This window comes from Calliphora vicina, chromosome 2, assembly GCF_958450345.1.
Source record: "Calliphora vicina chromosome 2, idCalVici1.1, whole genome shotgun sequence".
Lineage (NCBI taxonomy): Eukaryota > Metazoa > Arthropoda > Insecta > Diptera > Calliphoridae > Calliphora > Calliphora vicina.
Genome location: NC_088781.1, coordinates 102,389,518 through 102,411,896, shown reverse-complemented (window position 1 = coordinate 102,411,896; position 22,379 = coordinate 102,389,518). Strand labels below are relative to the sequence as shown.

Sequence of the window (22,379 nt, the reverse complement as noted above, 5' to 3'; positions counted from 1 at the left end):
ACTTTTGTGCGAATAATTTCTACAGTGTGCAAAAGTGCATGTACATTAAATAAATAGTTTAATGATCGATATTTTTATGTTATTATACATTCTGATTTATATTAATTTATATATTTATTGTGCTTTGTGGTCAGTTTGATAAGTTTTAATTAATTTGTCTTTAAATAGAAATCACAACACTCATTGCATGTGGAAATTTCAAACATTTTAATATCTGTTACACAATTTATTTAATATTTTAGCTACAATAGTTAGTCGCGTTTTAATAAATTATGTCAAACATTAGATACAAATAAAACACATTTTATGTTAGTCATAGAAAAAACTACATTTGAAATGTTTTATTATATGCATGGGATTGTTTGGCTTGCTTTAAAATAACATAAATTTGAATGCATTTAAGGAAATGTAAAATTGTTGAACGCGCTGCAAATACAATTAATTTTATGAATGAAAAATTTAATATTTGTTTAGAATATGAAATGAAAAAGATAATAAAGATCGTAATAATTAAATGAAATAAATCAACTGATTGAAATATAATTATGAAAGTTCTTAATAGGAGGAGGATGGAATACTGCACGTAATATTTAAGCATTTTACAATACAAATTTATTTGCCATTATTCAGAAACTCATATGTTGTAATAGTTAAATAAAACATAATAGCCTAAACAAATAATAGATTTTCATTTAAGTGATTCTTTTAGTACTATTTATATAAAATGTAAATATAACGCTGAATCATTTACCATCATGAAAAAAGTACCTTTGTCACTGGTACTTTTCTGCCTTTGAATGTTTATTAGATTTATGAAAAATTCAACTGTTTAAATAATTTAGCTTATTTTATTATAACAGCCTATTACTTCTACTTGAGCCCGTTTCTTCAAACAACTGTAAATAATGGCATATTTATAACAATATAAAACATTTTCTATTTAATTAACTTAAATAAACAATTGCGGCTAAATATTTGTACAGTTTTATTTTCTTAAACCAATATTAGTTTGTATCGATCGCATTTGTTACACATTCTTCTTATAATGCACAATTCAGTTGTTAGCCAGCCATTGAATTTTCATATACATCTCGCTGTTTCATTAATATCTGTTCGAAATAAACAAAATTTATGGTTTATATTAAAGTATCTCCCACAACAGTTAAAAACAAAGTGTTCAAAATAAATATTTCTCGAATTTTTTAAAACCAACATATTGGTGTTTATACTTAAAAATTAATTTAAATAATGAGATTCAGCGGATCAGGCGAAAATTTAAATTAATGCGCAATGGTGCTGATTGTAAATAATTTGTAATTGTATTGTAAATGTGAACCGATTTGTTTTTTTTTATTATAAATTAGCCAATGAGATAAATAATAAATGAACTTTCAATACTGTGTCAATTCTAATAATGAAAATAATGTTGCTATTGTTTGTGTTTAAATATCTTAAGTTTTGACCTTGAATTTAATTATTTATTTTTTAGAAAAATCAATATATACACAAAACTTAATCCACTAAATTATTAAATACACTTTCTCAACGTCAGTATTTTTAAATAAGCCCTAAAGATAGCTAATTGTTGGCAAAATGTTCAAACATTTAAAATAACGGAATTAAAAATGGATGGTTCGAAGATTTTTGAACAAAATTCCAAGTGAATTATATAAAAATTTGGAATCATTTTATTTTGAAAAAAATTCGGTAGCTCGTGAACGATTGGCGATATTTTGCACAGTCAGAGCCGAAGTGTTTCTGGGTTGATTTTTATTTACATGGGTTCGTAGTTAGAATTTAGGCCCCGACAAAGTTGGTAGCCTCTTGTCTACAAAATGTTAAAAAATCATTTATTATCCGAGTGTTATAATTAATATTCTACAAAAGAAATGGAGTTTGGCTTACTGCATTCTAGCGGTAACGAAAGGTTAGCTTAATTTAGCAACGCCATTGGCTGATATTTCGGTAATGTGTGTGAAGTTAGCTCCGTCAGTTAGCTCCGTTTTTTAACATTACCTATGTTAATGTGTAAACTAACATACTTCGTACTCAAAGACTGTTAGGTTAACAGAGCTGCATTAATATCAGCTCATTTAACATTTTATGATATAAAATCAAAATAAAATGGTTTTACCGATCATTCAGTTTAAATATATAATAACAATTTTTTTAAAAATTAGATAAAAAAAAAATTAAATATTTATTTATGAAATATCGTTGATTTCTTTGCTTTTAGCGTATTTTTATACCAGATACATGAGAGACACATGGACATGAAAAAAAATTAAAAAATTCTAAATTGTGGTAAAACTAGTCATAATAGGGTGGAAAGGCTTGATTTCAGAAATGTACAGTTTATATTCAGAATTTATTTCATATTAATTTAAAAATAGTGAAATTTCACATTTTGTTAAAAGGGCAGATGGAAATTTGGAAAAAATGGTTAAATTTTGAAATTGTGCTCGATATAGTCCTAATGGATTGGAAAGCCATTACTTCAGAGAGTTCAGAACTGTTCACCGTATATTCAGAATTTATTTCAGATCGGAGATATATAATTTTCCATATAGTGAAATTTCACATTTTTTTAAAAGGGGCACATGGAAATTTGGAAAAAATGGTTAAATTTTGGAATTGTGCTCGATCTAGTCCTAATGGGTTGGAAAGCCATTGCTTCAGAGAGTTCAGAACTGTATAGCTTATATTCAGAATTTATTTCAGATCGGAGTAATTTGTCTTTTCAAATAGTGAAGTTTCACATTTTGTTAAAAGGGGCACATTGAAATTTTGAAAAAATGGTTAAATTTTGAAATTGTGCTCGACCTTGCCCTAATGGGTTGGAAAGCCATCACTTCAGAGAGTTCAGAACTGTTTAGTTTATATTCAGAATTTATTTCAGATCGGAGTAATTTGACTTTTCAAATAGTGAAATTTCACATTTTGTTAAAAGGGGCACATTGAAATTTTGAAAAAATGGTTAAATTTTGAAATTGTGCTCGATATAGTCCTAATGGATTGGAAAGCCATTGCTTCAGAGAGTTCAGAACTGTTCACCGTATATTCAGAATTTATTTCAGATCGGAGATATATAATTTTCCATATAGTGAAATTTCACATTTTTTTTAAAAGGGGCACATGAAAATTTGGAAAAAATGGTTAAATTTTGGAATTGTGCTCGATCTAGTCCTAATGAGTTGGAAAGCCATTGCTTCAGAGAGTTCAGAACTGTATAGTCTATATTCAGAATTTATTTCAGATCGGAGTAATTTGACTTTTCAAATAGTGAAATTTCACATTTTGTTAAAAGGGGCACATTGAAATTTGGAAAAAATGGTTGAATTTTGGAATTGTGCTCGATCTAGTCCTAATGGGTTGGAAAGCCATTACTTCAGAGAGTTCAGAACTGTTTAGTTTATATTCAGAATTTATTTCAGATCGGAGTAATTTGACTTTTCAAATAGTGAAATTTCACATTTTGTTAAAAGGGGCACATTGAAATTTTGAAAAAATGGTTAAATTTTGAAATTGTGCTCGATCTTGCCCTAATGGGTTGGAAAGCCATCACTTCAGAGAGTTCAGAACTGTTCAGTTTATATTCATAATTTATTTCAGATCGGAGTAATTTTACTTTTCAAATAGTGAAATTTCACATTTTGTTAAAAGGGGCACATTGAAATTTGGAAAAAATGGTTAAATTTTGAAATTGTGCTCGATCTAGTCCTAATGGGTTGGAAAGCCATTGCTTCAGAGAGTTCAGAACTGTTCACCGTATATTCAGAATTTATTTCAGATCGGAGATATATAATTTTCCATATAGTGAAATTTCACTATTTGAAAAGTCAAATTACTCCGATCTGAAATAAATTCTGAATATAAACTAAACAGTTCTGAACTCTCTGAAGTGATGGCTTTCCACTCCATTAGGGCAAGATCGAGCACAATTTCAAAATTTAACCATTTTTTCAAAATTTCAATGTGCCCCTTTTAACAAAATGTGAAATTTCACTATTTGAAAAGTCAAATTACTCCGATCTGAAATAAATTCTGAATATAAACTAAACAGTTCTAAACTCTCTGAAGTGATGGCTTTCCACTCCATTAGGGCAAGATCGAGCACAATTTCAAAATTTAACCATTTTTTCAAAATTTCAATGTGCCCCTTTTAACAAAATGTGAAATTTCACTATATAAAAAGTCAAATTACTCTGATCTGAAATATATTCTGAATATAAGGTGAACAGTTCTGGACTCTCTGAAGTAATGGCTTTGCAGCCCATTAGGACTAGATCGAGCACAATTTCAAAATTTAACCATTTTTTCAAAATTTCAATGTGCCCCTTTTAACAAAATGTGAAATTTCACTATATGGAAAATTATATATCTCCGATCTGAAATAAATTCTGAATATACGGTTGACAGTTCTGAACTCTCTGAAGCAATGGCTTTCCAACTCATTAGGACTAGATCGAGCACAATTCCAAAATTTAACCATTTTTTCCAAATTTCCATGTGCCCCTTTTAAAAAAATGTGAAATTTCACTATATGGAAAATTATATATCTCCGATCTGAAATAAATTCTGAATATAGACTATACAGTTCTGAACTCTCTGATGTAATGGCTTTCCAACCCATTAGGACTAGATCGAGCACAATTCCAAAATTTAACCATTTTTTCAAAATTTCAATGTGCCCCTTTTAACAAAATGTGAAATTTCACTATTTGAAAAGTCAAATTACTCCGATCTGAAATAAATTCTGAATATAAACTAAACAGTTCTGAACTCTCTGAAGTGATGGCTTTCCAATTCATTAGGGCAAGATCGAGCACAATTTCAAAATTTAACCATTTTTTCAAAATTTCAATGTGCCCCTTTTAACAAAATGTGAAACTTCACTATATGAAAAGACAAATTACTCCGATCTGAAATAAATTCTGAATATAAGCTATACAGTTCTGAACTCTCTGAAGCAATGGCTTTCCAACCCATTAGGACTAGATCGAACACAATTCCAAAATTTAACCATTTTTTCCAAATTTCCATGTGCCCCTTTTAAAAAAATGTGAAATTTCACTATATGGAAAATTATATATCTCCGATCTGAAATAAATTCTGAATATACGGTTGACAGTTCTGAACTCTCTGACGCAATGGCTTTCCAACTCATTAGGACTAGATCGAGCACAATTCCAAAATTTAACCATTTTTTCCAAATTTCCATGGGCGCCTTTTAAAAAAAAATGTGAAATTTCACTATATTGAAAATTATATATCTCCGATCTGAAATAAATTCTGAATATAAACTAAACAGTTCTGAACTCTCTGAAGCAATGGCTTTCCAACCCATTAGGACTAGATCGAGCACAATTTCAAAATTTAACAATTTTTTAAAAATTTCAATGTGCCTCTTTTAACAAAATGTGAAATTTCACTATTTGAAAAGTCAAATTACTCCGATCTGAAATAAATTCTGAATATAAACTAAACAGTTCTGAACTCTCTGAGGTGATGGCTTTCCAACCCATTAGGACTAGATCGAGCACAATTTCAAAATTTAACCATTTTTTCAAAATTTCAATGTGCCTCTTTTAACAAAATGTGAAATTTCACTATTTGAAAAGTCAAATTACTCCGATCTGAAATAAATTCTGAATATAAACTAAACAGTTCTGAACTCTCTGAAGTAATGGCTTTCCAACCCATTAGGACTAGATCGAGCACAATTCCAAAATTCAACCATTTTTTCCAAATTTCAATGTGCCCCTTTTAATAAAATGTGAAATTTCACTATTTGGAAAATTATATATCTCCGATCTGAAATAAATTCTGAATATACGGTTCACAGTTCTGAACTCTCTGACGCAATGGCTTTCCAAATCATTAGGACTAGATCGAGCACAATTCCAAAATTTAACCATTTTTTCCAAATTTCCATGGGCGCCTTTTAAAAAAAATGTGAAATTTCACTATATGGAAAATTATATATCTCCGATCTGAAATAAATTCTGAATATAAGCTAAACAGTTCTGAACTCTCTGAAGTGATGGCTTTCCAACCCATTAGGCCAAGATCGAGCACAATTTCAAAATTTAACAATTTTTTCAAAATTTCAATGTGCCTCTTTTAACAAAATGTGAAATTTCACTATTTGAAAAGTCAAATTACTCCGATCTGAAATAAATTCTGAATATAAACTAAACAGTTCTGAACTCTCTGAAGTAATGGATTTCCAACCCATTAGGACTAGATCGAGCACAATTCCAAAATTTAACCATTTTTTCCAAATTTCCTTGTGCCCCTTTTAACAAAATGTGAAATTTCACTATATGGAAAATTATATATCTCCGATCTGAAATAAATTCTGAAGATAAGCTAAACAGTTCTGAATTCTCTGAAGTGATGGCTTTCCACTCCATTACGACTAGATCGAGCACAATTTCAAAATTTAACCATTTTTTCAAAATTTCAATGTGCCCCTTTTAACAAAATGTGAAATTTCACTATTTTAAAAGTGTAATTACTCCGATCTGAAATAAATTCTAAATATATGCTAAACAGTTCTGAACTCTCTGAAGTAATGGCATTCCACCGTATTAGGGCAAGATCGAGCACAATTCCAAAATTTAACCATTTTTTCCAAATTTCCATCTGCCCTTTTAACAAAATGTGAAATTTCACTATTTTTAAATTAATATGAAAAAAATTCTGAATGTAAACTGTACATTTCTGAAATCAAGCCTTTCCACCCTATTATGACTAGTTTTACCAAAATTTATATCTGGTATAAAAATACGCTAAAAGCAAAGAAATCAACGATAGTTCATAAATAAATATTTAATTTTTTTTTTATCTAATTTTTAAAAAAATTGTGATTATATATTTAAACTGAATGATCGGTAAAACCATTTTATTTTGATTTTATATCATAAAATGTTAAATGAGCTGAAAATAATGCAGCTCTGTTAACCTAACAGTCTTTGAGTACGAAGTATGTTAGTTTACACATTAACATAGGTAATGTTAAAAAACGGAGCTAACTGACGGAGCTAACTTCACACACATATTTCGGTAAACGTATTTTAGTGATAACGATAATTTTGGCTTGATTCAAATTATAATAAAAAATAATAAGTTAACATGGTGGTGTTCAATAAATTCATTTACTTTAGACAGTATTTTGTATATCGAGGGCCTATATTCAAAACCCTCTATCTTTGATTTTCACGAAAATTACTTTTTGATGGTAAAATGTTCAGTAAAACAGCCCTCATCTAAGGTGTAAATTTCATAACAAACTTATTTTTTTTTTGCTGTTTTATTTACATTTTTGTTATTTCTCTATCTTATACAATTAATTTTTTCCGAATGCCTCTATCTTATCAAATAATTAATTTTCAAATGACATTTCATGTTTTCGTACCAATTTTTGCATGCTCAACATGAATTTTACATTTTTCAATCATTTATCTAAATAGCGAATGCCGATTCTTAATTGAATTACCATGAAAATATTTTACTTTTTTGTGTTTGGAAAATATAATGTCCATCGTATAAAAATAAATGGTTAAAGTTGGAGTTTGCTTAAAAAAGTGTCTACTTTTAATGTGTCATCTATTATTTTACGATAATTTACACCAATCAAATGTTTTCTTTAATATTTTTTATTGTTAATTTTTGTATGTTATGTTGAAATCAAAATAATTTAATTTTATTAAAATGCAAAATCCTCTATCTTATCATTTTCATATGTAACATTGAATATTTTGAGAAGAAACCCCATCTATCTACCATAAAGTCCCCAATAATGCAAATTTTTTAAAACCAATTATACATACATATATGAGATTCAGTAATTGCTTTAAAAAAATATTGTAAAATACCGAATTTTAAAACTCAAGTAATACGCGACAAAAAACAGTTTTTTAGCTCTCCTGAAAAGTTGTGTTTTTAAGATAGAGACTTTTGAATATAATGCCCTCGATATGTATTTTCATAAATGAAAATTGTAATTAAAATAGCGGTAAAATGGTATTTTAGGGGTAAAATTGATTGTAGTTATTTCGGTAACGGTATTTTAAAGGAACATTTAAAGGTTTTCGATTTATCTGGAAAATTTTATTTTCTAAAAACCTAGCTTAATATAGAATAAGTAATATAACGAAAATTTAAATTTTTCTTTATTTTTCCTAGACAAATTTGAATTGCATAGCATTTGTAATACAGTTTAAAAAAGTAAATTATTTAAATCATATTAATAAAAGTTATTTTTCAATTCAGCAAGTAGCGTTATATATAATTCAGAACAGGAAAATGTGTCAGAAAAATTTCCAAATACAAGATATTATTAAAATGTGAAGGATATGTAAATATACGGTAATGGAACCGAAAACTTCTTATTTTTCATTCACAAACAGGCTTTGTTGGGATATGTTGTTAGTTTTTACAACATATTTAAATCAACGCGAGTGATTTTTGATACGAAAATAAGTAAATGTCACAAAATCATAAAAACTGGTTTAGATTTTAAGGAATGAAAGTTAAATTATTTAAAATTATAAATTATTTAAAAAAAAACTGTATTAAAATATTATTCAATATGAAAAAGGTCTACTTAAATTTATTTATATTTGTGGACGCTTATAACAAATATGTTAAGAATTGTGTACTAAATTTAAAATGTTTGAATTCTTAAGGCTTTATTTTTATGCAATTACTTTATATAATTTTCTATAAAATAAAACAATAAGGGTACTCATTTAAATGCTTAAGTTTCCCATTTGTGCAAATGGGCAAATTTGCGCGACATGTTTCATGTTCAATTTTGTGCAAGTTTATACAGAAAATTTATATTTGTCAAATAAAAATACATAAATTCAACAAAAGCTTTAATAATTTTTTTTCAAATTGTATAAATTTTAATTTTAAAATGTTGAATGAAAGTTAAATCTTTGGAACAAACGGTGGTATACATAGTTTGGAGGACTTTGTTTATGTTCTAGCTGTTGGTTAATGTTTTCATACACAATGTCATTTAATACAATCATTCTGTTCCAAAGTTACACAATTTTCACATGCACAAAATTTTTATATTTTATTTGATTTTTATTTCTTATAAATAAAAGTAAACAAAAGCAGCTGATTCATCAAATGCACAATAAATTCAAGTTTGCGAGTCTAAATTGTCGCGCAAACTTATCGGAGTTGTGCAAACGAATTTCCATACATTTTTTGACATTTCATTTGCGAGAGTGTAAAAATGCACAGATTGCACAGTTTGCGAGGCTTTTAAGCGTTTACATGAGGACCCTTAATATTTTTAAAAATGGTATCAAAGGTTTTCAAAAATATGTTGAAATGAGCTTTCGAAAATATATTTCATTAAAACCGGTTAACCGTCTTACAAAAACCGGTTTCTCAAAAAACCGAAAAGTTAAAGTAAACCGAAACCGGTTGAGTTTACAAAGATGAAAAAACCGGATGACCAGTTTTCGGTGAATGTCTAAAAGTTTTTAATTCCGAATTAAGATTTTAAGGAATTAAGCTCAAATTGAATTAATTAATTCGAAGCTCTGGAATTAGATCAATACCTCATAATTTAGAAATACCTGCGGTTTGAATTTAGCGGATTCCGATAGAAATAAAATCAATAAGTCTACATCACTGAATTGTAATTAAATATACTCTAACAAGGTATCAAACATTTGTAGATTTATTAGCGATTTAGCTGAAAGTTTAGAAAAATATATCCTGCAGCTCGTTTCTGTATTTCTCGCATCGGAAAACTTCTCACATGAAGTGTGAAACAAAAAATTCCATCGTTTCTCGATGTGCTAGAAAAAAGTGTTTCTGTATTTGAATGCGAAAACAGACAACACAGATTCTGTTCGTACTGGAATATTTCCAGTACGAATGTTAAAATGCCAAAATATAACAATTGTGTTTTATTGATTGTCATCATTTAAATATAAAACAAAAAGTATAGTGTGGCGCTTATAACTGCTGAATTTAAAAAATCATTTTGAACACACATTTTTGTGTCCATACATGTGTATATATAATTATTTTATTCAAACTCTGTGATACTTACATTTTCGGCTGATTTGGGTTCCATATTTATACATACGAAGTTTAGTTTTTCTCACACCAATTTCAAATGTGACTTGTTTTGACAGTTCTTGTGAGAAACTTTTCGCAAAATATTGTTACAGTTGTTACAGTTTTTCGATACGAGAAATACAGAAACGGGCTACTGATATCTTAACATAAAATATTAATCCCATTTAATCGCTAAATGTATTTAGTGTTAAAATAAAACATTTTATGAAATTATTTAAAAAACAAGTAAGAGAGCTATATTCGGCTGTGCCGAATCTTATATACCCTTCACCAAATTATACTTTAAAATAAATTTTTTTTAGGTAAACAAAATTTAATTTTTTTTAATTGTTTTTCAAAAATTTTTTTATTTGAAATTGTTTTTTAATTTAATTGTTTTTTCCAAATCATGTCTGACAGAATTATTGAAGATTTGGATCCCGAAGATATCTGGGGTCTTCAGAAAATTGATTTCAACAGACAGACAGACGGACATGGCTTAATCGACTCCGCTATCTATAAGGATCCAGAATATATATACTTTATAGAGTCGGAAATGAAAAATGTAGAAATTACAAACGGAATGACAAACTTATATATACCCTTCTCACGAAGGTGAAGGGTATAATTATGAAAAAAAAATGAATTGGGCTCATTTTGGTCCCAATGGCATTAAAAATGAGTGATTTCTGTAACTCCAATATCAATAAATCTCTTTCATCAAAATTCGCCAGTAAGTGCTGGTTCACACACACGTCAAGTTTACTAGAACAAGTCTTGAGTTTATCTTTCCAATCTCCTCTCCTCTCTCATGTACAAACTCAAGACTTGCGCAAGTAAACTTGAAGAGTGTGAATCAGCACTAAATACATAATATTTTCTTATATTATAGTGATCTATTATTCAAATATTCAAACATCTATGCTAGGATTATGTAAATTTCTATAATTTTCATTAATACTGACCCACTGTTGGCGTTGAGTTTCATATTACACATATAGCATATTTTTAGGCAGTTTTTATACCGTATATTTTGTAAAATTAGAAATACCACTTCAATCATTTCTTTTATAGATATGTATGTATGTACGTCTAGACTTCTAAATGAGTTCCAATTTATAAGTACATTTTTATGATATCATTAAACAAAAATTGGTATTTGCTAATATCATTAATGTTAAACACACTGTGCTTGTCATATTTTTTTTTTAATTTATTTTAAGTAATTATTTTTTTTGTGTTTGAATGAATTTATCAAATATTAATGCCCATAAATTAATTAGTTTTTTCATTTAATTATGAAAAACGTGCTCATTTATTTATATTTAACCACTTGTTAAATAATTTAATAAATTCTTAAATTTCCCAATCAATAAATTATGTATACGATTGTATTTCTAAATGAATTTTTAAACTGAAGACATCACGATTATTGGTTTTATTTTTAAATTGAGTATTTTTAAACATTTAAGGTTTTCATTTAAATGCAGCATTTTTAAAATTAATCTTTTATTAAATGGTTTTTCCTTTGTTATCTATTTACAAGGGGAATTTTGAACGAAGGTCATAACAAAATCTCTTATTTGAAAATAAAAATATTAATTTTGAAACATTTCTCTTTCTTTTCAGAAAATGTAAAACTTCAGGAAGACGCCAATAAAACCCAAAATTTAAATACCAAAGAATATTAATAATAAGAATAACAATAATTGTGATACAGTCAATATTTGTTGAAAAATATTGACAATAATTAAAAAAAAAAACCAACCAACTAAATTCTAGAAACTAGACTTAAGACGTAAGACTAAATACAAGTTGTAACTTCAACTAGCACTAGCCAAAACCAAGCAACCACCAACAATTCATCCAATTCTTTTTTGGAAAGGTTCAACATAAGAGCAGACAAATGTCATCAAACGTTTTAATTGGTAGATCTCTATTACATGAAGGCAATTATAAGTAATTCCGAAACACATAAATAAATAATAACTTTGTTTTCCTTTTTGCACAGGTGCTCGTTCAAATCGTCGTTCCTTGGTGTCGTTGATATTCGGCCTAATAGTGGGATTTTGCTTGGCTGAACTTTTCGTTTTGTCCACACCGGCCAAACCGGAATGGCTGCTGTATGAAGGTCACAGACATGGTGATATTAACGATCCACATGCTAGTCATGATCTCATAGATGCTTCTGGTCCCGAAATGGATGTGGGCTTTCATCAGCACGACCACGAAAACAGTACTGTGGCCCAGAAATTGTACAGTGAGGTGCGAGTGCTGTGCTGGATCATGACAAATCCTAAAAATCACAAAACCAAAGCACGCCATGTTAAACGGACATGGGGTAAACGCTGTAATAAATTGCTGTTCATGAGCTCGGAGGAGGATAAAGATTTGGGCACAGTGGCGTTGCCTGTTTCGGAGGGCCGCAATAATTTGTGGGCCAAAACCAAAGAGGCCTATAAATACATTTACGATAATCATTTAAACGATGCCGATTGGTTTTTTAAGGCTGACGATGATACTTATGCTATAGTGGAGAATTTGCGTTATCTTCTCTATCCCTATACTCCGGAAACTCCCATATATTTTGGTTGCAAATTTAAACCGTATGTTAAGCAGGTATGTGGTTAATTGTTTGGGATTTCTTAAAATCGATTAAATGTTTATACGTTACTTTTTATGTTTCTAGGGTTACATGTCGGGCGGTGCCGGCTATGTTTTGAGCAGAGAAGCAGTGCGTCGTTTTGTGGAGCAGGCCATACCAAATAAGAACTTGTGTCGTAAAGACAATGATGGTGCAGAGGATGTGGAAATTGGCAAATGTTTGGAGAAGGTTAATGTAATCGCTGGCGATTCACGGGACCATCAAGCGAGAGGTCGATTTTTCCCATTTGTACCAGAGCATCATTTAATACCCAGTCATACGGATAAGAAATTTTGGTACTGGCAGTATATCTACTATAAAACGGATGAGGTAAATATACAGCCCAATTATGAATAAAGAATTCCCCGGGAGTTTTTTTCCATTGAATTTGAATAGGAAAAATGGGAAAAGGGCAAAAACTCCCGTGGAATTTTTATTCATAATTGGGCTAATCGTAAAATGTTTTAGAAACAATTTTTGATGTCCATCATAATCGAATATTTACTCTAAAAAGGACTGTTCCGAACTAGTGATTTTACCTAACACTTACAGTATGAACTAGTTATTACAATAGCTACGTGACTAATTTACTTGTCCTTATCCAGGGGTCTTAATTGACCCATCTGCATTACAATGACATGATCAACAAGCGATCGATTAATATTTGCTTTATACGTTTTCTTCTTTGAAATCGTATATTAAATATAAAATCAAATTCCATAGTAACGCTCCTATTCTAATGTTATCCGAATGTTGATGTTTCGTAGAGTTGTGTAGCTCATGAATGACCTAGTTCAATTGAGCTATTCACTCAACTGAGCGAAGTGAATCATTCATCATACTGAGTGTTTTCAACTGAGCGCTGAGCGTTTTCAACTGAGCGCTGAGCTGTTTCAGTTCAGTGCTCATGAAAGAGCTGCACAAGCACATTCATTTGTCGTCTTCAATGTTTCAGATGTTTCACATGTTTCACTTTACTCGTCAATGCTCTTACATTCTTTCGCTCACTGGCATTGAAAAGTGAGTGAGTATTGTGTCCTACAAAAATAAAACGATCATTCGAATGTAGGTTTGTTATGTATGTTTATAATCGTATGCTGCCGCGTATATATTTTTGTTTCAAGACCCAGCAGTTAAGCAAGTAGTCAATGTATCCCTTAAAGACAGTAATTGTCACAAATGTCTTATCACTTGGCTGCCTCCAATTTATATATTTTGGTAATTTGACACGTGTGTGCACTTTGTAGTGCAGAGAGAAGACAATTGGTTACTTTATACATCCCAAGTAATCTAGCGTGAAGACGATCGTCACTTAAGTGTCTCTAAGTAATCTGGAATGTAGTCACCTTAATTGTTTTGTGAGTAATTCGTACTCAAATGTCTTATCACTTGGCTGACTCCAATTTATATATTTTGGCCATTTGACACGTATGTGCTCTTTGTAGTGCAGAGAGAAGACAATTGGTTTCTTTATACACCACAAGTAATCTGGCAGAAAGACAATAGTCACTTTAGTGTCTCTAAGTAATCTACGGTGAAGTCACTTTAAAATATTATTTTGTGCTGCACTTTAGAAAGTAGTTAATAATCTTCCGCATACTACACAAAATGCTAGTTAAGTAGCTTATCAAGTAACCAGTTTGGCAGCTAGTAAGGTAACTGACTCTATGTAACCGGTATGTGAATCCAATACGTTGACTACTTTGGACCAACTATAAGACAGTCTCAATGTAATCAAAAGGAGACAATTGACCCCCTGCCTAGGACATGCCCGTGTTAAAATGGCTAGTCACGTGGCTATTGAAGTGACTAGCTCCCACCCTAAATGATGGGTAAAATCACTAGTTCGGTACTGTCTCCTCGAACTGCTGGGGAATTATTAGAGTTATTCAAATTGTTTTTGTTTTCATGAAGGAATTTTTATATGTGTGCTATTGAATGAATGTGAATTTATTTATGGTATGGTGATGTAGAATGAAATAAAAGAAAGAATATTGCTACAGTTTGTAAGTAATTTTCATAAAAAAATAATGAAAAAGGCAAATACATAATTGCTATTGTTAAAATAATAATTGTAATTGAAAGTATGTAATTAGTAAAAAAAATGCTATTTCAAAAATACATTAGTGGGATTATATCTACCAAAAAACATAATTAAAAAAATGCAAAGTACTGATATTCTTAATTAAATTAGCAATATTATTTCAATCACTTTTTTTAGAAAACATATGTATATCTTATGCACTTTTTTACTACACTGCTACATCAACAGAACATTTGTCAGCTGCCATGAGCGGCCTATCGTGGGTTTTTCGCTGTTTTTTGGAATGACAGTTTAGAATTTCTGAATTTAAGGAATAAGATTTTCTTTTTCAAATTCCAGTTAATATCTCGAGTTCTTTGGTAATTTTATTATTTTGTGGTAAAAGAATACCTTATAGTTAGTGAATGTTCTGCTTAACAAATATTGTCTAAACATTTGGTTAGCATCGGAAATTAGAAATAATAAAAAATTAACTCTTTTTTCCGCAAAAATATTAGTTTAAATAAAATACAATTTTATTTTTTAAAATTTTAATCAATTATTTCACGCATAAATCTCTAATTGTCAAAAGACTGTGTGTTTTTACAACTAACAACAGAAATAATTGATTTAATTCACTACAAGCAATTCTCAAAATGAAATGGTCATTATACAACATACTGAGCTAATGAGCTAAAAGAGCGACCTAGTTCATTTCAGTGAGCTGAGCTGAAAAGAGCGGTCACTTCACTGAGCTAATAAACCCAACTCTAATGTTTCGTATGTTGAAATCAACTCTGTCTGGAATAGAATCCAACTAAAAATACCCCCATGTCTATACCTGATAAATTTGTATCATGATAAACGTCAAAATGGTTGTCTAGATAAAAAATTATCAGGTATACAGGCCTGTCACAGAATTCCATTCCGATCGAAAGTGGAATTAATTCAGTAATTTGTTTCTTCACAAAAAGTAAAACGAAAATTTCTTTCGGAATGAAACCACTTTCAATTTTCAAAGTGGAATTGATATTTGTTTGTATTTATTTGATTTTCTTAAAATTTTAATCAATTTCTGTAACAAAAACTTCACTTTTGGTTTAATATAAAAAAGCCGGTCAAATTAAAATCTGAAATACAGAATTATTAAATATTTTTTGAATTAACAAATTACACGGAATCTGAAGAACATAAAACGAAATCGATCGGAATAAAAACTACGGAATTGAAACCATTCCGAACGAAATGTATGACAGGCCTGATAGTCTCCATTTATTAGTATTATTGCTTCGTTATGACAAAATTGTTAGTGCTTTTGCTCAGACAATTTTGTCTTGGCAACAAACGTCATTAATTGTTATGATAAATATTTGTCAAGTATAGACAGGGGGTAATAAAATGCTACCATAATTTATAAAGAGATATAACATTAAGTTCTTACTAATAATTCTATTCCTTATTTTCTAATCTCTTGCAGGGTCTTGACTGCTGTTCAGATTATGCTATTTCATTTCACTACGTAACACCAAATCAAATGTATGTATACGACTATTTAATCTATCATCTGCGACCATATGGACTAATTACTGCTCCTGAACCGCTGCCCGAAAGATTAAAAGTCGGCGAAACAGAATCACCTCCCGTGGAACAGCAGAAAGAAGCCGAGACTGTGGAGTCATAAAATTAGTTTAGTTATTTAGATGACAAAAAAACACACCCAACCACACAGATTTTTAAAACTATAACTTTAAATTAATATTTTAAGAAGTTTTGTATAAATTACAGGAGAAACCATGAATAATGGGGAAGATATAAAGAGTTGAAATTTTCAAAAAGTACTGAAATAAACCAAGCATACCAGTTTTGTTGATTTTTTGCTAATAAAGCTAAGTCCTTTTCTTACCGTTGAATTTCCTCTCTAAGTGTCTTTCCTATGCCATGTTTATGTATATAGGAAATATTTGTAGATTTTTATTTATATTATTATTAATAATTTTGCCATAAATGTTTATTAGTTTTATTATTATTATTGTTTTATTATTAGTTTATTTGTGTTAATTTTTTATTATTCGTATACATAATTTTTGTTTATGTAACTGTGTAAATGAATTAAATAATTTTTAAAAAATTAGTTAGATATTAAAACAAATTAAATTTCCTTTAAATAATTTAAATTAGATTGTAAGAAAATTTTTACTTTTATAGCTGGTATTGTAAAATTGTTTATTAAAGCCATTACAGTAGAGTGTTTAATTTGGTATTTAGATTAACGGAGAGATACTTCAATATATTAGAATATATGCAAGATGGAACTCGTAAATAAAGTACTTCTTGTACATTATACCACATATGAGTTCTAAGACATGCGAAGGCAAAATGATGTCGCAGCTCACTTGGATCAGAATTACTTGTCCATTTGTTTTATCTCAAAATGGATGAAGTGTAGTAAAAAATTATATCACAGTAGAGAAGGAATATTCCTAATAACTAAGACTAATAGTCCAATTAGCATTAAGTGCCCATGATGGCATTATTACCAAACCATTTTGACACTTTTATGAATAAGCTGATATTATCTAAACAAATTTCCATGAGGTTCGAAAATTTTGTCAGGCTGACCTATCCAAGATCCGTCATTGCTGAATATAAATGTGATGTACTTCTTACTTAGAAACCGAACTCACATTGATTATATTCAAAGTCGTTGTTTTTAAGAAAATCGCACGTTTGTTACCATAAATCTAACAGAGCAGATTTTCATGAGCAAAACCTACCAAATGTTAAATAATTCACAGACACTATATAGATTCGATCTCAAAATTAATAACGAACATTTCTTTCGGAATGAAACCACAATCAGTTTTCAAAGTGGAATTGATATTTCTTTGTAAGTATTTGTTTTTCTAAAATTTTTAATCAATTTCTGCAACAAAAACATCACTTTTGTTTTAATATAAAAAACGCTGTCAAATTAAAATCAGAAATACAGAATTTTTAAATATATTTGGAACAAATAAATTACACTGAATCTGAAGAACCTAAAACGAAATCAATCGTAATAAAACTACGGAATTGAAAACATTCAGTGTGACAGTCCAGTATGATCATGAAAAATTTGGCTTCGAAGCAAAGGCCATACATGAATGTTCTATAAAAACTTTAAATTTATTTACAATATTTCGTTAGCAAAGGTTCGAAATAATTTTTAATTTCGTTTTCAAAAGAATTCTAAATTGATATCTTACCCAACCATTAAAGTATAAATTCATAGGCTTAATTCCTTATTGAATAGTTAAATTTGCCTTTAATTCAAATCTATTATAAATTAGATACATAAAATATATTTGGTCAATTCACAAGGTCTCTTATCATGTCATATTGTCATAATGTCCTAATATTTCACAATGGTTTTTATTGCTTTTCAAGCAATAGGCGCCGAATGCCTAAGAGTCGGTTAAGCCGAGCTGCCGAGTCGTGTTATATTAGGACATTATGACAATATGACTGATAAGAGACCTTGTGAATTGACCAATTTATTTTTAAAATTGTTCTTCAATTCAAATCGATTACAAATAGATATTTTGTTTCAATTCAAGAAAATTTTTTTCATTTAATTTGCAGTAGACTTGAATTAAAAAAAATTTAATCATTCACAAGGTTAGTGAATTTTAATATGAATTAATTAAACATTCAGGTTTGTGGTAGAAATCGATTTTGAAAACTACTCGTTAAGAAACCGGTAAATGTCATGACTTAATTGCTTTCGTTGTGTGTGATGTTTAAAAATTACAATTTAATATTTTTCCATTAATTTGTATCTCATTTGTTGACTAAAATTCTTTTAAATATTTGTCATCTACGTAGTATTTTTAAATCTAACGAAATTCATCATATTTCTCTAAATCAATCGTTTTGAAACCGTTCAATTTCCATCACAAGCTAACAAATTATTTTATTGAGAATGTTTTTTTTTTTGGAATGAATTGTTGAATAATTCAAAATTAAGTATTTCAATGCTCAGCTTCAATTCGAAGGTTTCGTTGTTGTAGCGACTTCAGGTGAAATGTCAGCTTCTTATTAGTTTGATGAAAGCGCCAGCTTTTCGTATGGGATATGTTTGCATGTTTTTAATGAACTTTTCTTCATGAAAAGCCACCAACATGGGGTTCTTAAACTCGATATGGTTTTAAAACATGTGAAATTTATGTTCCCATGAAATATCTATTTCCCTCGAAGGGAAAATTGCTATCGTGATATTCCCATGCACTTTACATTCACAATAGTTGATTTTGTTCGTAACAGACGCTTATTGTTTAAAAAATTACATCTAAAAATTTCCCATGTTGTAGAATTTGTTCACGTGAACAAAGTTGATGAACCAAAAATGGGAAAAGGGAACATATTTCATGTGAAATATGTTCACGCGATAGGGGTGAATATACCTGACATGACAACAGATGTTGCCGGGAGCTTTCGATCTTCTGTTTCCGTGTGAATATCAGTAATCTTTAAAAGATCAGCAAGAAGTTTTAAGTTTGAAATGCTCATTAAGAATATTGTCACAAAATATGTGGATAGGTAAAACAATGAAAAAACAAAATATGTTTTTTGCTCTCCATTACCTATTTAAAGTCCATTTACACGATCGAATCCGCTTTTAGAATGTTTTTATGATAACTATGAAAAAATACAGAGATTATTCCATGTATTTAATAATGTATGGATTATTGCTTTATTTTTATGTTAAAGATCTAAAAAATTCACTTTTATATAGTAAGTTAATGTCTCAAACTTGTGTCGTAAAATCGATCGTGTAAAGGGACTTTAAGTGATATTTTAGACATTAATGTATTTGATGAATCGCTTTGAAACGGTGTGATGAATTTTCAATATTTTCGATTTTAAGTTAAATTGTTTTAAACCAAAGCCTTAATTAAAAGAACTTAGTCATCAAATATGATAAACATTTATTAATCAAATACGAATTTGGTATAATCTTTCTTTATATATATAATTCTTCTGTACGTGTGTTAGTAACAACTCCTCCTTAAAGGCTGGGTCGATTTCGATGAAATTTGTTGTGTGTGTTTGAGTGGATCAATGGATGGTTTAGATTCACAATTGACCTATATAGGAATAATGGGCATGGCACCTCCCATACAAAGTAAAAATTTATTATTGCATATATGGAGTACTATTATAGTGGGAGTCTTCAACCGTTATGTGAGCTATGGCAGAACAACGTTTGTCGGGACATCTAGTATTAATATAAAATGGGAAGAATAATAAGCTTATGCGGTGCCGAATCATTTTGATTTCTATCAAATACTTGATTATAATTTGTAAACTTCTTGAGTAACTTTATCCATAAGCAAATACGAATATAATCAGACATGAAAATAACTCTTTACTGATGAAACTATAAACTCTCTTGATCACAATTTTGACATCCTCAAATAATCTATACATTATCTTTGGTTTACATTTATATTAAGTTCAACTAATCTAAGTTTATATACCAAATTTACCATTTGCATAAGCACTTTACAGTCATGGCTTCTAGAGTCATTAAAAATAAAAATTTTTAAGTCATTATTATTTTTTTTTAAATTAGCTAAATAAATAAATTAAGTATGCTTTTGTGTTAACATTTTTGTTTAAAACTTTTGTACAAATATCTCTTACCTCCATTTATACCATTATTACGAGTTTATACTTGTAAAATTAAAAGTAATACGATGATACCATAACATTTATAAATCAAAAGTAATTTTAAGTTATTTTGTTATATTTTTTTCTAAAAAAACTTTTTAATGCAAAAGTTTTAGTCGTTTTTCTCTCTTTTTTAAGCACAAAAGATTTGAATTTTTTTTTTATTTGTTACAAAAAAAAAAAAAATAATAAATAAATTATAAAGCTCTCGCTCGCATTTATTATAATCTAGTACTACTTACTATAATAACTTTTAATGTGAATACTTATTATGAAAGTAATAAAAATAAACGAAATTAATAATTCAAATTTAAATATTTTATTAATTAATTACTATGGGGAGTTGGGTTGAAGTAATTTAAGGTTGGGCTTGATTTTAAACATCGAAACTATCGTCGCTGTAAATCGTATCCGAGTAACGTTACAATTTTTTTTGTTGGCCTTTCTTGATATATAAGGAGCCTTCAATAATGTAGAATCTGCAACTATAGATTCAGCTCTACAGGATCTTGGTCTGGACCAATCAACTGTAAGGTTCATCACGAACCTTCTACGATACAGTATCATTCGTTTCCAAAAGGGAATGGCAGTGATCACGAGAATGGCAACTAGGGGTACCCCTCAGGGTGGTGTATTATTACCACTTCTGTTGAATCTGGCCATAAATTGTCTGCTCAGGAAATTGGATTTCATGGGTTATGAAACTGTCGCCTGTCCCTGTGGATCTAAAGGCAAGAAAATGGCATTTACCTCGGCCTTTAGACTAAACGCGATTGGTGCGTGGAAACATGTCTCATACTGTCACGCCAGTATAAAAGGTAGCTTTCAGAATCTTCCGGATAATATCGATTACTGCATTTCTAGGCCTTTCATGGCGAGGAATTTCTGTTTCTCAATTCCGTTCAATACGGAGGTAATGGACGGAACTTTATATGACACAACGGGTCTCTCAGTCTATACGGACGGTTATAGGAAGGGAGATCGAGTTGGCTCGGGTGTACACATTCAGGAATTCGAAACTGGGCTATCTTTAAGACTTCCAAATGAATGTAGCATTATTCAGGCTGAAATATCAGCCATTAAAAGGGCGGCTATCTGGCTGAGTTATAACAAGATATCAGGCAGGGATATTCGTATATATACTGACACTCAGGCTGCAATAAAATCTCTAACAGGTGTATTCACAACATCTAATTTGGTCCAGGAATGCCGGGCATCCTTAAACGAGACATTCAACAGTCGTAATCAAGTAGGTACGGGGACACGTAGATACTACGGGCAACTGCGTTGCTGATGACTTGGCGAAAAAAGGCGCTACGCTACCTGACGGAGACAGATTTTCTATGTGGAATTCCGTTATCCAAATGCAAGCTTCACATTAGTATCTTCTGCTATGAGCTCGCTCAGACAAGATGAGGTTGTGAACCCACATGCACTATAACCAGAACGATATGGCCCGACTGAATTGTGGACGGACAACATTTCTTCTTGGCTTGACACGCTCACAATTGAGTGGTGTAGTGGCGGTAATTACCGGACACTGCACATTTGGCAACCATGCGAGGTGTCTTGGCTTGCCCTACAAGGACTTATGCATAAGTTGTTAAAACGAGGAGGATGAGACCATTTTTCATCTTCTTTGTCACTGTCCGGCATTAGGAGATCTACGCTTAAGGTTTCTGGGACATCTTTCCCTAAATATTCTTTATGAGCTCTCGAATATGAGTAATTGGTTAAAAAGACCAGATATGGGGCTATTCTTAGATTGATCTAATAACCGCCAACTCATTGGTACGAAATTAAAAAAATCTCCCCACTTTCTTTCTTCGGACATCTTCCTCTCAATCTTTTAATCATCTTCCTCTCAATCTTTTAATGTCTCTTCTCTCTTTTCATTTCTATCTG

At 30.0% G+C, this 22,379-nt stretch overlaps 1 protein-coding gene across 3 annotated transcripts in view; it reads left to right on the top strand.

Annotated features, from left to right (window-relative positions):
• Nucleotides 1-20,783, top strand: part of LOC135950275 (glycoprotein-N-acetylgalactosamine 3-beta-galactosyltransferase 1-like) — a 69,416-nt gene extending 48,633 nt beyond the window's left edge. For 2 of the 3 annotated variants that reach the window (XM_065499818.1, XM_065499816.1), the window contains exons 2-5: nucleotides 11,725-12,044; nucleotides 12,107-12,714; nucleotides 12,785-13,069; nucleotides 16,240-20,783. In XM_065499818.1, the coding sequence (XP_065355890.1) occupies nucleotides 12,002-12,044; nucleotides 12,107-12,714; nucleotides 12,785-13,069; nucleotides 16,240-16,443 (1,140 nt within the window). In that variant the 5' untranslated portion in view covers nucleotides 11,725-12,001 and the 3' untranslated portion in view covers nucleotides 16,444-20,783. The remainder of the gene's footprint in view (nucleotides 1-11,724; nucleotides 12,045-12,106; nucleotides 12,715-12,784; nucleotides 13,070-16,239) is intronic. The other variant, XM_065499819.1, reaches the window with a different exon arrangement.
• The last annotated feature ends 1,596 nt before the right edge of the window (nucleotides 20,784-22,379 follow it).